A 17,340-nucleotide genomic window follows, 5' to 3' on the forward strand; every position below is an offset into this window, starting at 1 on the left:
TGAAAATCTTTGCTTTTGGGACTGCTCCTCAGACCAGACAAGAAATCTGACCACGTTTGGTGTATTTTTCAGTATTTTATGACTTTAAAAAATCGATACATTCATCAATAATGAACATAATCATTAGTTGCAGCCCTGTATGACCCTGTGGCAGTTGCCAGCTTTGCTTGGCTGGTGATCTGGCCTTGAATTAGAGACTGAAGCCTCCAACAGAAACTTTGAACTCCCTGATAGCTTCCTTCCTTTCCCCTGCTTTCATGTTAGAAGAATGGGATGAGCAAAGCTATAAACGTTGTTGGTATATTAAGCAGCCTCTTTGCAAGCCACTATAAATCACTAATGCTTAGAATAAGTTTCCTTCTTTGTATTTTTTGAAAATCCAATCCAATCTGTTGTCAGATCTTTATTAATTTGATGAGGTTACAATTTTGAAGTGGTCCACCACATTTCATTTCTCCACTACATTTATTTGACACCTATAGTTACTACAAGATTTTAGACCCAAACATATGACCAGTTATTATAAATTCAACTATCCAACAGTTTATAAATGAGCCCAGTCCCGGCTACAGCATTAAAATGCTTCCTACATCTTTCAGTAATGATAATCTAATAATGTCATAAATCATTTGTGGAGAAGGTTTTGCAATACAACACTGTCGAAATACTCAATTATAAGTAAAATTCTCATGAAAGGAAAGGTATGCAAGCATTATTAATAAGCAACCTGAGGTTTGTTTATATTATATAACTAAAAACTAACACATAATTTACAGGCTGATTCCAGCATTTTAAGACTTACAGTGTTAAAATTTGAATTACATCCAATAAATAAATGAATGTATCAGAGTTTCTCCATCAGAATTCTGCTTTGAAACAGCTTTTAGTCCTTAATGTTTGGAAACCTACCAGTCACAGGGGTCATTCTTCTGCAAAATAAGTACTTTTACTCAATATACTGAGTATATTTTGCTGATAGTACCTCTGAATTGTTAATTAAAGTTGGATTTTTAATACAGAATTCTATAATGGAGTGTTTTTTAAAAAAATATAATTTTTTTTGCTTCTTCCGCTAATAACAATCATTTATTCTTTTTATCCTTTCATTCATTCATTTATTTCTAAATGCCTGACCACAAACGTGCTGATTTTCCACCTTCGAAGCTAGTGCGCATGCGCAGACATGGCAGCTGCCAGCGAGCGTCTCCTCAGATCCGACACTTCAGATATTTAGGAAAATAAAAACCCTGAGCTGCCACATGTTGGGCTGGACAGTCAGAGCCGTGATGGAGTAAACAACCGGCAGCGGGGAAACTGATCTGATCTGGATGGAACCGACGGGTCTACGAGACGTTTTCAAATGTATAACACTATGTAAGCAAACACGGTGAATATGTGTCATGTTAAAGTGTTTACCGCTGGTTAGCCTGCATGGAGAGCAACTTGGAGCTAAATATAGGCTGATGTTAATGAAATATCTATCACGACCACCGTTGCAGCCTTCTTGACTTACCTTTCCGATGAATGTCAGGCCCAGCAACGCCTACTTTTTATACGTAACATACAAAACATCTGGCTTTCGACACATGGGTTTGTTTTCTTCCGTTAAACAGGATGGACAGTCATTTTTACAATTTTTTGTATAAAGACGCTGAAGTTAGCTTGAAGTTAGCTAACGATTCGGCAGTTAAGGGAAACTTATATAACTATATTCTCCGTTTTTGTTTTAAAGCCATTTGCTGTTGTGACAGGGGGATAGATATCCCAGTTAAAGCCTTCACATTGTTTAAAAGCCTCTTCGGGATCTAGACCACATCAGACCAGGTTTAGCAGATTTTATTTTTAAATGTGGCCTATTTTATTATTATAGAGAAGCTGGTTGAAAACAGCATTTCACATCTTTTTTTCACACTCTCTTTTGCTAATCTAATCCAGATTTGATAAATGTAAGTGGACTGGTTAGTGATCTAGACCTGGTCCAGTGTGGTCTGGAGGGGGAACATGTGTTTTAAACAGTTACAGGAGTCTTTAGTGTAAGTGAGGGGTTTTCATGCTGGACCTGGTTTTTTGTCTGGATGGAGAAAACACAGTGAAATCAAATGAATCTGAAAGTGGGTTTTAAACAGTGTTACGTCATTAACTAACACCCTGTCACAACAATACGTACTGCAAAAAGCTGCTGGCTCTGTAGTGTAAGGTTTCCTCTAACTCTCCCCTTAACTGCTGAATCAGAAGCCAACTTCATGGTCTGAATGCTGACAGTCTTGCAGTCTGAATGCTAATCACTGAATCTAAAAAAAGCATGCTAGTGTTTTGCTTGATGCACAAGGCTCCAACAAAGTTTTTGTTATGTTTAGCCATTGCAGCAATGGAGGATATTGGTCTCCTTCCCAAACCCACCAATGACCCCCCTGTTCACAGACCCACAGTCGCTGAGACTCTGGGGCTGCACCACATCCCACCAGGTGGGTCTGAGCTCAGAGCTCATCACACTGTCACTCTGAGCGTCCCACGCTCTTTAAAGGTACACAGCAGTTAATGACAAAGAGTTTTATCAGTCACAAATTTGTTGCAAATTATTTAATTAAGTAAAATATGAACTCTGACGACTCCTCCATCCTTCATCTAGTGGTTCTGGGCTGGTACTGTAGAGGGACTCTGTGACAAGATCTACTGTGAAATGCTTCATTTTTTATATTTTCAAGTTTATATTTGCTGATAATTTTCAAAATGTGAGAATGTAGTGAAAAATATCCATAATTATTCCCCGAAATTCAAGTGAACATATTAACATGTCTGCTTTTGTTTGAGCACAATTCAAAACCCCAAAGATACTGAGTTTACTATTATAAAAGAAAATGGGAAACTAGGAAATGATGCTAGTATCAGTGGCTGACTGGTTAATCAATTGTCAGAATTCTTATCAATTAATTTTGCATCAGTTGAGTAGTGTAGTCATTTCAGCTTTAGGGTAGTCTTGGTATCTGGGTGCCATGGGAAATAATTAAGCTGCCTTGTGCTGTATAGTGGAGGTCAGCAAGGGCCCAACCACAAAGTTTTACCCTTGAGCCTGTGTCTGAGCCTGGAGGATAATCCAGCCACGCTTAACCAGATGCTTGTGTGTTGTTCTATCCAGATCATCTACATGTCTCAGATGCAAGCAGGAAATCTGACATGGACAGAGATGGACCATCCAAAAAAAGGTCCCACTCGATGATAACAGCAGAGCCGCAGATGATTCCCCAGTTTCCTGTACAGAGCCCACTGCCTCTGGGTACTGACACTAGTAAGTCACAGTGTGGTGGAGTCCTGTGTAACTCTATAACTGGATTTAACAACTACACCCAGATTGATTGAATAATTGGATCCTGTTTTATCATCCTGCTGTCTGAAATTATTGTGACATAAAACCTCTAGTGGAAGAAGAAGTCAAATCTTTTACTTTAGTAGAAATATTTGAAAAAAAGAAAAGGTAATAAAATCCAAATGTTACTTATTTAAAAGTACGAAAGTATCAGAATATACTTAAATTACAAAAAGTACTATAATAAATGATGTTTGTTTGATTATATTTTGTGTTATTTGTCTGAATCTGCTCAGTAACTGGTAACTAAAGTCATCAAATAAATGTAGTGGAGTTAAAAGAACAATATTAGTATAAAGTAGCAGTAAATGGATGTACTCAAGTTAAGTATAAGTACTTAAGTACAGTAATTGAGTAGATGTACATAGTTACTTCCCACCAGTGCATAAAACTGTAACCATTTCCAGCTGGATGCAGAAGTTTGTGAATGCAAACTCATAGCCTGTTAAAGACATTTTTTTGTTTTTACATGTATGTAAATATAAATCAATAGTACATCTAACAATAATCTGGATCTGGATACTCTTTCTCTCATATATTGTTGGACAGTATATAAAAACTACTTAAGTTAGTCATTCTAAAATGCAGCTGGTTTTTGTTTTTGTTCTTTTACAGCACTTCTTAATACAGCTGCTAAAAATGGAAGCTCTAATTTGGATAAAGCAGGGGCCTCCAGAAAAACACCCAAAGCCAAAATCGCAGATCCAACAAAGTGGAAGCAAAACAAGCAGAAACAGCTGAGGATGGAGGGAAAAGAATACTTAAGCAAAAGGAAAAAAGACGGCGAGATTGTGACAAAACAGCCAAGAGCAGTTGGACCAAGGTGCACCTCGAATGCCTGCAAAAAGGCATCAAACCGGCTTTGCAATGAAATCAACGAAGAAACCAGGAAGAAGGTGTTCGACGAGTTCTGGCAGCACATGAACTGGGCTCAGAGGAAACTGTACGTAGCAGGACAGGTCGACCGTGACCCCGTGGAGAGATCTCGAGCGGTGGGATCACAGTCAAGAAGATCGGTTTCACTCCGTTATCACCTGATGGTGGACGGCAAAAGGAAACAAGTATGCAAAAACATGTTCCTGTCCACTCTGGGGATAGGAGAGTGGTCTGTGCTCAACTGGGCGCAGAGAGGAACAACAAAAAAGGCTGAAGCGAATGAAAACAAATTAGAAAAGAGGCCGACTGTCGCTCAGTGCTCACGACAGAATCCTCCTCCTTCTGCAATCAGTCACACTGTGGACGTCAATCAGGGTGAGTGCTTTTTCTTTTGCCCTTAACACCGACTCTCTAAACGTGGGACAGAACCAATTAGTTGATTTATCGATTAGTCATCCAACACAACAGTTTTGTTGACAGATTAAATGCTATCATTGATCAAGGAAAAATGCCAAGTACGTGCTGGTCCTGGCTCCTCAAATGTGATGATTGCCTGTTTTACTGTAAGTCGAATTCCTTTAGCTTTACACTGTAGCTGCTGGTTGGACAAAACAAGCGATTTCAAGATGTCACATTAGGCTTTTAGGAAATTGTAACTGAATTGTATGAATGTTAAGAGTAAATGATTTGTCATTTAATTGGAAAATTAACTGACATATTAATTGATAATGAAAATAACCCATATCTGCCGCCAGTCTCAGTAGCGAACTCATATAATCATGTTAGAGCTAAGGTGACATATTTAGCACAAGGTCATATTGTTTGCAGTAACACTGAAGTGTACCACAGTAATGCTTCATGTATGTTAATTACAGCCAGACCAATAAATCCTCGAGGCTGATATTAGCTCAGTCTAAAAGTAACAAGAAAAACCAAACTAGAGCTGAGATCATTTAACAGTGTCACAATTACATAGTTTGTCCACCAGAGAGCGCTGACAGGTGGATTCATCAACTGTAAAATGTCAGTATGTTTCTTGGTCACAAAAAAATAGCTAATGAATCCGTATAGAGATTGTTTGTGTATTTTATGTGTTTGTTTTTAAAAATTACTAAATTAATCGTCCCGTCTATAGTTATCAGGTATTTAAACTCCCACATGTTGATATCAGTATTGATCACAAAAAAAATCCAGTATCGGTGGGGCTATAATGTTAATTATATTTCCCTGTTTTTTGCAGAGCAAGTGAACGCCACTGATAAAGACAAAAACAGGGCATCAGAACCAGAGGCGTCAGCCAGAAAGAAGTCTCGAGTTGCCAAGCCCCTAACGTGGAAGCAAAATCGACAGAAGCAACTTAGAATGGAGGGAAAACCTTATATTAGCAAACGAAAGAAAGATGGGACGACCGTAACTAAAGCTCAGAGGACAATAGGACCAAGATGCACGTCCAGTGCTTGTAAAAGGGCCTCCAACCGCTTCTGTGCTGACTTCAATGAGGAAGCGAGGCACGACCTTTTTACTACTTTCTGGCAGTGCATGAACTGGTCTCAGAGAAAGATCTACGTGGCCGGACTAGTTGACTGTGACCCGGTGGAAAGAACCCGAGCACCGTGGACTCAGTCGAGAAGATCGGTCTCGATGCGATACCATTTGATAGCTGACGGCGACAGAAAACAAGTTTGCAAAAAGATGTTTCTTTCCACTTTGGGGGTTGGAGAGTGGTCAGTGCTTAACTGGGCACAAAACGCATCCCAGCAAGGGGATTCAGAGGAAAACACAAAGAAGCAAACGCAGAGGAAGTCTCGTAAAGCCTCAGAACATATAGTCCTGAAGGAGTTCCTGGAGAGTTTACCTAAAGTGCCCTCTTACTGTTGCGGGACGTCCATCTCCAAGCTGTATCTGGAGCCAGTCTTCTCCAACATGTCCGACGTGTACAGGCACTACTACAACCACTGCTTAGAGAGGAAGACGACACCGCTCTCTCGGCAGGTTTTCTGTGCGGTATTTAAAAAGATGGATTTGGGATTGTGCGACCCCAAAAGGGATCAGAGTTGTACTTTTGGTGCGACAGGAAACTTGTTTAATGAGCTTTGGGAGGAATACTGCATGGAAAGAGGAGCTTCGGGGCCACAACTAGAGAAAGCGGGTAACCAGTAGAAAAGGAGCTATGTTGGAGTTCTCTGCCAAGTTTCATTCAAGACTTTGCCAAAACGACTCTGTACTTAACGATCTTAATTATATCCCGTTAAGCATAGACACTAGTTGCTTCTTCCAAGCTCACACTGTCTGAATCCGTCCAGTTGTCTTTATGCAGCTGAACAAGTGGAATTGTTTAAGCACTACATGCATTTTGTCCAAGTTGTTCTTTACAATTTAACAATTTGCAATTAACTAAAACATATTAATCTGACAATTTTCTGTTTTGAATTTCAATACATGTGAAAAGCCAAAGCCAAATGTCTGAAAGGACTCAACACTACAAAACTACTCAATCTATTTGTTTTTGTTTATCTACCTCTGTTCTTGACAAGGAGCCATTCGGGCCCAAAGTTTCTATTTTCTTCTATTTTCTTCTGTGACTTTAGAACAAATAAGAGAAGCACTGTAGATTCCTGTCAGAGGCAGAGCATTCACAGTCAAGTTTCTGGACTCAGCAGGAGGACAAAGCTTGTGTTTGAATGTGCTTCTACGCTTGTTTGAAAAGATCAAATTCACACTACGCCGTCACCCTCACACAATACAGAATAACGGCTCTTCCAACAGCTCAGACAACACATAATGTGGGTTTTTTTTCAAGTTGAGCCACTGTAAGAACTACAAATACACACACACACACACACACACACACACACACACACACACACACACACACACACACACACACATGGTCTTCGCCCTCCTATTCTTCTCCACACAGTGGCAGGAAGTTGTCCAGATATCCGCTGGCCTCTGAAAAAAAAAAAAAAGAGAAAAGCTAGCAAGTGAACAAAGTGGGCTGGGTGGCGTTAGAAGGTGTCGGTGGCGCTGACGGTGGTGATGGAATTGGGCGACTTGACTCAGAGTTAACTGTTCATTGTGCGCAGCGGGGCTGTAGCTGCACCACAGGGCCGCACATTTACAACAGTGCGAAGCGCTTTGAGTCGCAGCCGAGCTTCTGAGGATCAGAGGCAGGTTTTACCAAACAGCTGGACTGGACCGCAGATCCGTCTGAGCGGAGGGAGGAAAAGGCCCCCAGCTGCTGACCTGATCAGGCTGAAGATGTTGGCTCTGAGCATGTTTCTTCTGCTGGGACTGAGCTGGACGTGTCGGGGTGAGTTAGTGTCCGCTCTGTTCTCAACACATTTATCTTTCTTTCATACATACATGAAACACGCCACTCTTAAGACCAGTTTGAAAAAAGTTAAATTGATTATTACCATTTTCAAGGACTTGTTAAGGTAATGTGTGCCTGTGTGGTTTACGACATAATATAGATATGATTGTTTACACTGAAGCTTTGTATTTTCACTGAATAATGAATTTTCTGTAAATAACTTCTCTCCATATGTATTATTTTTAAATATTTTGAAATAGACATTACTTGTTTTTCATCATAGCTTTTTCAATGTTCTGTTAAAGACAAAGTGAAAAATCTTTTTACAGTTTAATTTCCTTGTTTTAATATTTATTTTTCTTACATTTGTACAATAGAAATATAAGTCCTTATATGAATATAAGGACTTATATTTCTATTGTACATAGATTTCTATTCCTTCTGAACCAGGAAGTCCCTCTTTGCTGATCAAGCGAAACAAAAGTGTAAAACACTTAACATGTCTAATTTCAGCTCTATTGTCCATACTTTTTTTTCTGCTCTTATTTTATGGTCCCACACACACCTGCCAACCCCATTGTCCAACTCCATCACATTCCTCATTGCCATGGTGATGACCTTCGACCTTTATCAAGTCCCCGGCCCACTCCATTTCCTGTTGCTATTCGCTTCTCCTGGAAACTTCCTGTTTATGTCAGCCCCATTTCCTGTTCCCGTTAACGGCCCGTACCAGGACCCACCTTTCATGGCTTGACCTGCATTGTTATGAATAGTTGCTAATGCGCTGAAACAATGAGGGGTTTGAATATGTGGGTGAGCTGGTCCTGCGATAAAACACAGTGAAAACAGTTTGCATGGTCACTTTGATTACTGTATAATGTCAGGTTCAAGGAGCATGAAAAGGAACTAGACATACAAGGCGTTCTTTAGACATACAGCACATACACACTAGACACTAGAGCAGACTCACCACAACAACTGTTTAAAAAGGTCACAATTCATGTGAGACATCAGACCAATCTGTATTTGTCTCCACAGCTGCATCTAGTGATCCATGGGTTAAGTGTCCAGGCAACAGAAAGTGTAAGGACAAGTTTGCAGACGGGACATGTGACAGAGCATGTATGGAGCCCCAGTGTCTCAGAGACGGCTTCGACTGCCTGAAGGACAAGGGACACTGCAAGTAATATAAGCATTTCCAGTTTAATAGTGAATGCTGGGAATTAAAACAAATTGTTCATTGCCTTATCCAGGTTATGGATGTTCTGTCCTATTGTATGCTGGGTTATGTGTTTTTGTCTTATTTGTATATAATCCTGGCTTTTTCTTTTCACATATATCAATTTAGCTTTCAGGATGTTTTGGTGCTTGTTTCTGTGTTTTGATGTGTTCTTCTTAAATCCAGATTATTTTGTCTAATAATTCTGTCTCTTTCTGTTTATCCTTTCATCCCTCCCCATCATGGCTCTCAGTCCAGGCCACATCCAGTACTGCCGTGATCACTACGCCAACTCCCACTGCGAGCAGGGATGCGACAGCGCCCCCTGTGGATGGGACGGCAGCGACTGCTTCACACACCAGAGCCCTGTATGGGCTAAAGGCACCATGGTCCTCCACACTAACATCCCACTACAACGTGGCACCTTCTCCAACAGCTCCCTGCTCTGGGCGCTCAGCGTCATCCTCCAGTCGACACTTAAACTGCGAGGGTCCGTCCCCCTCGACACCAGCAAGAAACTGTTTGACTATACCTCTGAGGAGCTCATCGAGCTGCTGGCTAAGACAACACCGGCTGACTCTAATGGGTGCGTGCTGAGTGAAATGCTACTGGCATTATGATTAGGTGTTTCAAAAATAGTGAGTGCAGTTGTACTTTATTTAACTTTTATTTAGACCTGGCCAAGATGGCAGCTTCAGAAGATTCAGACACAACAATACAAAATCAGGTAACAATAGAACAATTCTAAAGACAGATAATAACGCCTACAAGTGGGCTACGAACAGAAACATTTAACAATGCAGTTATTTACTGTAGAATTTACAGTAAATTGATTATTTCAAGTTCTTGTAATCTGAGATAACTATTGCAACATGAAGTTTGTAAATTAGGGTCACAGATATATCACGATTCGCCCGAGTGGGTTCATAAATAAAATCTACCAGTGATTCAGTTGACGTATGGACAGAAACAGCCAGCTAACTCTGGAAAGCAGAGCAGAAATTATTGTTTTTTAATTTGGTCCCAAATATCAACATTCTGCGAGTCTAACATCTAACACTGTGCTGATACATTCACTTACAGCTTCAAAAGCATTAGAAAATAACATCAACATAGTTTTGTCTCCATTAACTGTTCATGAGTTACCTGAGCCAAATATTAAAGGCTAGGATCTAGAGTACAGATCCACAGCTACACAACACTCTAACATCTGCATAACAATGAGTTTCATATCCATGTGCATTAACACTTCACAACAACGCATTTATGTAAAGATAGAATAAAAGTGGGCCAAACACAGAACCTGGGGAACCCCACTGAGTACAGCAAGCCAGTCTGAACCAGGGATGCTGATATGAATATTGACATCCATGTCTATCTCTGTAATTGTTTTGCTGAGTTTTTGTTTGTTTGGTAAGAGGGTGTAACATTTTGCTAAGGGCAAATGTTGAAATAGGTCTTTTTACATTAGTATATGTTCCAGATTTGAGAAAGTTAGAGATTCTAATCAACAAATGTGCTTCATGAAACTGGCTTCAAAATGACATACTTACTCTCCCACTGTTTCCTTCCTCTCTCTCTCTTTTTCCCAGCTCCCTCCTTTTCCTCGGAGTGGACAACAGGCCATGCTCCCCATCTACCTGTTTCCCCTCTGCCTCCGAGGCCGCCAGTTTCCTACGTGCCGTAATGTTACTGAAGCCCATCTCGTTCCCCGCCCTGCCGGAGCTGAAGGCCGTCATCGGTATTAGAGGTGTGGATATAAGAACCGGAGAGGAGGAAACGGTGAAAAAGGAAGTCAAAGGTAGGCTCGCATGTCCTGTGTCCTGCACACACACACACACACACACACACACACACACACACACACACACACACACACACACACACACACATCCAAAACATTATAGAGCATCTTTCCATTTCCAGTGTGCAGATGTATCGGTCACTGCTGCAGGTTTTCAGTTTTGTTCACATATTTCATCCCTGAGTTTTACAGAGTTACAAATCAAAATGGCAAAGAAGGACGTCTGGTCAAATTGTCTCTTTTTAAGGAGTGAAGTGGCTCACCTAGGTGATAATTTGGATATTACCAGGTTTATGGGTAGAAGTGTTTTATGCACTTAACCAAGAGGTTGGTTCATTGCACATGAATAGAAATGTTTTATTTTAAGATTAGACATACTTGGTTTAGGTAGGTTTAGGAGAGGTTAAGTTAACTTAAATTCACAAGGCAAGGTAGCCAGAGGCAAAAGTACAGGATTTCATCATAATAGATAACTCCTATTTTATCCATGTTACGTTGGGCAATTGTTTGCTAACACAATTGCCAGAACAACTTCACAGTAGAAGGTGATAAATATGTCAACGTTGTGTTTGCGGCTTGTTCTGTTGCTCCAATGTGGCCTGAACAATCTGTTGGTGCCTTGATATTTTAAAAGGTTAAAACTTATCACCTGCAAAGCCAAGATATATTCTCAGGTTTAGCAGAAAGAAATAAAATAAAGTTTAATCTCACTGAAATCTGTCACAGATTTACAACATAAATACTTATGTTACTTATGTTATGTAAGTTTAAGATTTATGTCAACTAAAACACAATATTACAATGTGACTGTGAGGAACATGATTTTAATCAGAAAATCTTTTTATTTTTTTTTATTCTTTCTCTCAAAGAGTCGAAACCTGTGTGGCTATGGGCCGTGGTTGCCATAGCAATTGCCCTGCTGCTGTTGCTTCCCCTGGTGGTGTTCCTTGTGGTGAGGAGGGTGAGACATCAGCGGGCGGAGAGGGAGGTCAATAACAGGGTGAGACACCGGTCTACGGTCACCGACAACGACGGCAAAGCCAAGTCCTGGACGCCACACGCAGCCCACCAAGACCAACGGGTCAGATCCAGCAGGGAGAAGGACAAGATCAGCCTGAGGAAAAAGAAGAAAGCCAAGGAAGCAGAGAAAAAGAGGCGGAGGGAGCCGCTGGGCGAGGACGCCATTCGAATGCGGTGAGAGGAGATGCTTGGAGAGGATGTTTTGTCTGCTGGAGGAATGATGTCATGTAGACAACTATAGTTTATTCCAAAACAAGTGAGAGTTCATCCTGTATAGTGATAACGAAGACTGAATGTCACTTTTTTTTGTCTTTTTTGGAACATTTCATTAGACAGAAAATTCAGCCTCAACAAATGTGATTATTGATTAATCTTTTATAAGTCATGGACCCTAACCTTAACCCGTGAAGCCATAATGGTTCCAGTTTGATTACAGCTGGGAACCTTTGTTGCATGTCACCGACGCTTCTCTTTCTCTATTTGCCCTGAAGCTGTAAAAATCTCTGCTCCTGGCATGTTTCAGGGCCCATGTTGTTCTCAGAAACAACAACACTCTGCGTGTTGACATTTTGGGTGTTTTGCGGAGCTCTTTGGTGACTCATAAGTTAAAATAAAAAGACAGGAAAAGAAAAGGAAAAGACCACAGGACCACAGCAATAGTTTCTTAATCTGCAGCATAAAAACTGTGCTTTTGTTTTCAGGCCTCTCAAAAGGGACCAGGATATAGGAAGTGACACAGACTTTACCCAGAGTTCAATGGAAGACATCAATGCTAGATGCTCCAGACGAGAGGAGGAAGCCTCCATCTGTGACCACAGGACCCAGGAGCAGAAACACTACCGAAATGGACCCTCACAGTCCCGCAGACCCATTCAACGTAAGGGTTTTCAGTCATGAATTCATTCCTAGCTCCAAAATTTTATTCCTCTGAGAATCTGTGATCCGTTTTTACTACGTCTAGCATTACTTTACCGTGGCCACAGCAGTGTTTCTGATTGACTGTGTGTTAAATGAGAATGTTGTAAACAATCGATTAGTCAATCAAAAGAAAAGAATCAGCAGCATTTTCATTGTAGATTAATTGTTTCAGTATTTTTTAGGCAAAAATAGCTTCTCTTTTGCTTTTTTTTGTGTTTTGTATTGTAAGTTGAATATCGTTGGGCTCTGGACTGTTGGTCGGACAAAACAAGACATTTGAAGGTGTCACTTTGGAGATTTTTCATTACACTACATTTTATAGACCAAACAATTAACTGAGAAAATAATCAGTAGATTGATCGACTATGAAATTGTCATTAGTTGCAGCCTGAAACTAAAAGCCACATCATTTTGTCATCACATATGACACATTCTTAAATTTTGCCAATATTTAATGACAAAATCGGAATCATTTTATTCAACAACTTTAGTAAAGAAGTTCATGGAGACACTACACTCATACACATAGTGTAAGAAACTGAGTAAAGCAGGATTCACACTGACACGCTGTGGAGTTACAGTTTGAGACATGAACGATTGCATGTAAACTATACATACCCATCCATACACAAATCCTGACCTCCTTAAACTGTTCTTGTTCTCTCCTTTAGCTCCACCTAGAGGATGGGAGAGAAACGCCATGCCTCCTCCTCTGCTCAGTCCTCCTCAGCAGGTCTGGCCTTGCCTTTACTCCCATGTCTTTATATAAACTTGGTCATTCTTCATGTTAAAATTTAGATTTATTTATCTGAGTTGTCTTTTTGCTTGTTTGTTTTATTTTTCTGTTGTAGAAGAAGTAATGCGTTTGTTTTTTCTTTATACAGACTGTATTATATATGTGTGTATGTTGTACATGCGGTTTTTATTCATCGTGATTTGGTTGTCTTTGCAGTCGGCAGAGTGGTGTGGCCCAGATGGGTCTGTGGTTCTGATTCGAGCCGTGCGTAGCGGTCTGGACAGAGTGGTTTTGGAGCTGCTTCGAGCAGGAGTACCAGTTAACAACACTGATCATACTGGTAATGCATCCCTGTCAAAGTCACTCATATTAGTTTGGCCACAAACCTTAGTCAAATAGTATTTGCATGTAATTCTTGCTGCCTGTTTTCACCTTCTTGAAGTTAAGAACAATGTGAATGCCAGGAACTTTATCCATTTTATGAGACAAGTAGTCTAAAACAGTAATGAAGAATTATGTTCAAATGCAGTTCCATCGTTGCCTGTGCAGTTCACTATAGGATCCAACCATTTTCCTGCAATGTTATGTCATCACTGATGTCAGGCGCAGACACTGGTGAATGCTGCTTTAACCCCATCATACATTAATTGGCTGCTTTTGTAAATGCTGTTTAATTCTAATCTATAGCCATCTAACGGCTCAGTGAAGCCTCGTTGAGCTAAATGCTAACACCAGCATGCTAACATGCTCACAGTGACAAGACTGCTTGACATGCTGATATCTAGCAGGTATTATGTTTATCATGTTCACCATCTTACTTTAGCATGCTAGCATTTACTAATTACCAAAACAAATGTTTTACAGTTTTAGGTTTCCAGGTATTTGATCATAAACCAAAGTATTGGACGAATTACAATGTTGAAATGATGATGGCTGGAGGAAAAGTCAAGGGATCAGCAAAGTTATTACAGTTCACCCTGAGAGGGACATAAATAAATAAAATAATAAATAATATTTCATTGCAATCCATCCAAGAGTTTTTGAGACATGTCAATAAAAACAAAGAAATGACCAAAGTCAGTTGTAACCACGTGTTCTGGGGACGACGAATATCAGTAAAAAACTTAATGGTAGTTTATCCAATAGATGTTGAAAAATTTCAGGCTAAACTGACAGAACCAACATTGCCATCCCTCGAGCCACATCGCTATCATGGCTAATGAAAATGTCTTAATTTTATCTGTTCACTTGCCATGTTTGAATACCATGCATGAATAGGTTAAAGCCCACCTGGGAGAGAAATAACATGTACAGCTCATGAGCAAGCCATTATTTTCTGACACCTGTACACTGAGGGGTTGAGTAACTGGTGTAACTTACCCCGTCTCTCTCACGTCCTCTTTTTGTGTCCCTCCTCTCCCGTTCTGTCCTCTCCTCTCCATGGCTTCCATCTCTTCCTCTTTGTCTTTCTCCAGCTCCCCTGCTGCCCTCCTCCGACTCAGAACAAAGTTAATGTGCTATACAGCTCAAACTCTGGTCGATGGACATATTAACTTTGTTGCTCGTCCTTCTTCTTCCTGCTTTCGCTGTCTCTTAGATTTTCTCTCTGTCTCTCTCTTTCTACACCTTTTACGTTTCCTGTGTTTATGTCCCATCTCTGTCACCTGGGCTGAAGCAGTTCATCTCCACATCCCTTCCCCTTCATTCTCCCTCTCTTCACCACCTGGGCTCGACTCTGTTGTGTAATGGTTGTTCATTGGCTGACTTACTCCCTCCCTTCTTCCCCCTCACCTCCACTCACACTGTCTCTCTCAGGGAGATCAGCCCTGCACTGGGCATGCTCAGTAAATCATCTCTCCCTAACAAGGACCCTCATACGCTATGGGGCCGCTGTAGACCTGCAAGACAACAAGGTAAGAGCAGAAAGTTTCTTCCTGCTGTTGTTATTCAGAGGGATTAGACTTGTACTGTAAAGCAAAGTAGATGAAATGACTTTCAAACATCTCAGCAGTATGTTATATTCATGATTTTGTCTCTGGTAGGGCGAGACGCCGCTCTTCCTCTCTGCCCTCCATGGTTGCTATGACACTGCCAGACTTCTCCTCCTTCATGGTGCCAACCTTGAGCTGCGTGATCGAAGGGGACGTCGACCGATCGACGTGGCCAGAGAAGGCATGCGCCACCAGGTCCTGGAGCTCCTGCTAGCTCACCAGATTCAGAGAGGGCCTGTTCCCATCGACTCGGCCAACGACATGATGTGGGAGGAGCGCGCTCTGATGTACTCGCCGTGGGTCGGAGCGCAAGGCCTGCCTGGAAGAAGCGCCTCCTTCTCTGGGATCGTAGGACATCGAGATATGACCCCGCCGCCACAAAAGTATGGTTTCACAAATATAATGCGCGTAAAGTTTACAGTTACAGCTAAAACAGTTAGTCAATTAATCAGTTAGTCCATTGACAGAAAAATGATTGGTAGATATTTGAACCAAGACCATGAAATTGTATTTGATTGGATAAAACATGTGAAGCCAGCACTACTTTTCCAGCCTTTCTGTTAATGGATCCTGTCTAATATCGTGATGTCTGTCTCGTCTTGCCAGCGATTGGTCGATGAACAGAGTGCAGTACCCCTGTCCTCAGAACTGGCGACCACAGCTCAACCAATCAGCAACGGCTTTGGTCCCGCCAAGAGTCATGGGCCGTTCCCCTCGACCAATCAGCACCTTACAGGAGGTGACCTCAGAAGACGAGGATCGTGACAGGCATCAGGAAGCCCCCAGAGCTGCGACGCCTCACTTCCTGTCACCCCAACCAGCCCCTCGCCAGCGTTCCTTTTCCTGCACCCAGCATGCATTGCAGCGTCGCTCCAGTGCCCACCAGCCAGAGCCCAATTATATTATTGTGACAGACAGAACAGCCATTGAGCCCATAGAGAGAGTGGTTGTTTCACCTCCCACAGATGCTGCCGCCCAATCAGATCGCCAGCCAGTTGTAAATGGTGATAGAGCAGATCCCCACAGAGCAGAACAAGCAGCGGTGAGTTCAACAAACACAGAGCAGAAATCTAGAGGTGAGAGGTCAAACAACATGAACGACTCCACACAGACAGCCTTGTAGAGAAGAGGAAAAAGCAAAGAAACTTCAGCTGCCTTTCCATTCAGCCCATAAGAATAGGAGAATGATGATTGCGGTGGTTTAATAGACCTACGTTGAGTTTTAGTTTGGCATCAGGCCTATTTTGTTAATCCCAATGCAAAGCAGAGGGTGTACCAGTAGGCCCACAGCTGGAAGGAGTCCAGCTTGTATTTACTGTAATTTGGGAGTTAATGATTTTCCAATATACATCTGTTGGGTGTCACATGACAGATTTGCTTGTTAAATTACTTATTTGTTACATTCCTGTCAAATTAATACTCAGCAGCACTTGGAGATGTTCCAGCCCGAACAACCCCTTCTGTTTTCATTCAGCCTTGCCCTAAATTATTATTATTATTATTATATTTTTACTAGAGAGGAGGATATTAATTGTAAATTTTATGTTACATGGCACAGTCAAATAGGCGATGGAGCATGTTTGACATGAATGCCAATCAAATGTGATGAATCCGGCCGTCAGTCTGCAACTGAACTACAGTGTGTTCACATTGTCTTCACGTGTAACAGGTTACATTCTGTTTATTGGAGAAATATTGAAGGAGAGATTTAAAAAAAAAAAAAAATGAAATATGTGCACAGTTACACAAAGACGAAGAATCATGTTGATGCATGTAATAAAGTGACTTTTCATTTAAGTAATACAGATTTTTAATTTCATTTTCAAATCCCACAACATGAAGGCTATAATCTCAAAGTATAATCTCATCTACCAATTATTTTTTTTCATCTTTATCAACAAATCAGACATCACATCTTGAACAAGAGGATGGTTTTATGTTTTCATTGTGTTGACATTATGGCTTCATTAATACCAGGGTAAGACTGTCTTCTTACAGACGACCAGCTGGGAGGCAGAAGCCAGGGAGGTTTTCAGGCTGAAGGTGGAGGCGAGTGTTCAGCTGTTGCCTGCGCTGGTGAGGCGATTAAAAAAGAA

The 17,340-nt window shown here is 41.1% G+C and overlaps 2 protein-coding genes across 3 annotated transcripts; both read left to right on the plus strand.

The window, feature by feature from the left end:
- Window positions 1-1,203: 1,203 nt before the first annotated feature.
- LOC111655690 (uncharacterized) lies at window positions 1,204-7,216 on the plus strand. 2 transcript variants are annotated; one of them, XM_023407174.2, is made up of 5 exons: window positions 1,204-1,374; window positions 2,358-2,465; window positions 3,137-3,286; window positions 3,980-4,615; window positions 5,481-7,216. In XM_023407174.2, exons 1-5 carry the CDS (start codon window positions 1,329-1,331, stop codon window positions 6,398-6,400), a joined length of 1,860 nt encoding a protein of 619 aa, XP_023262942.1. In that variant the 5' UTR covers window positions 1,204-1,328; the 3' UTR covers window positions 6,401-7,216. The 2 variants fall into 2 exon arrangements, with proteins under 2 accessions (XP_023262942.1, XP_023262943.1); XM_023407175.2 differs by lacking the exon at window positions 2,358-2,465.
- A 31-nt stretch (window positions 7,217-7,247) lies between these two features.
- Window positions 7,248-17,045, plus strand: notchl (notch receptor, like). Its single transcript, XM_023407173.2, has 11 exons — window positions 7,248-7,553; window positions 8,595-8,739; window positions 9,029-9,361; window positions 10,368-10,576; window positions 11,449-11,773; window positions 12,301-12,476; window positions 13,189-13,250; window positions 13,470-13,593; window positions 15,069-15,166; window positions 15,296-15,627; window positions 15,851-17,045. Exons 1-11 carry the CDS (start codon window positions 7,502-7,504, stop codon window positions 16,365-16,367), a joined length of 2,373 nt encoding a protein of 790 aa, XP_023262941.1. The 5' UTR covers window positions 7,248-7,501; the 3' UTR covers window positions 16,368-17,045.
- The last annotated feature ends 295 nt before the right edge of the window (window positions 17,046-17,340 follow it).

This window comes from Seriola lalandi, unplaced genomic scaffold, assembly GCF_002814215.2.
Source record: "Seriola lalandi dorsalis isolate HSWRI2012SDOR001 ecotype SW California unplaced genomic scaffold, Sedor1 jcf7180002054330, whole genome shotgun sequence".
NCBI lineage: Eukaryota > Metazoa > Chordata > Actinopteri > Carangiformes > Carangidae > Seriola > Seriola lalandi.

What these genes read in the sequence shown, in the direction of transcription:
- LOC111655690 (XM_023407174.2), top strand. Translation starts at nt 1,329, where the DNA reads ATGGAACCGACGGGTCTACGAGACGTTTTCAAATGTATAACACTAT. An exon ending in GCCTCTGGGTACTGACACTA is followed by an intron (nt 3,287 to 3,979) that starts GTAAGTCACAGT and finishes GTTCTTTTACAG; the next exon opens with CACTTCTTAATACAGCTGCT. An exon ending in CACTGTGGACGTCAATCAGG is followed by an intron (nt 4,616 to 5,480) that starts GTGAGTGCTTTT and finishes TGTTTTTTGCAG; the next exon opens with AGCAAGTGAACGCCACTGAT.
- notchl (XM_023407173.2), top strand. Translation starts at nt 7,502, where the DNA reads ATGTTGGCTCTGAGCATGTTTCTTCTGCTGGGACTGAGCTGGACGTGT. An exon ending in TAGACCTGCAAGACAACAAG is followed by an intron (nt 15,167 to 15,295) that starts GTAAGAGCAGAA and finishes TGTCTCTGGTAG; the next exon opens with GGCGAGACGCCGCTCTTCCT. An exon ending in ATGACCCCGCCGCCACAAAA is followed by an intron (nt 15,628 to 15,850) that starts GTATGGTTTCAC and finishes TCGTCTTGCCAG; the next exon opens with CGATTGGTCGATGAACAGAG.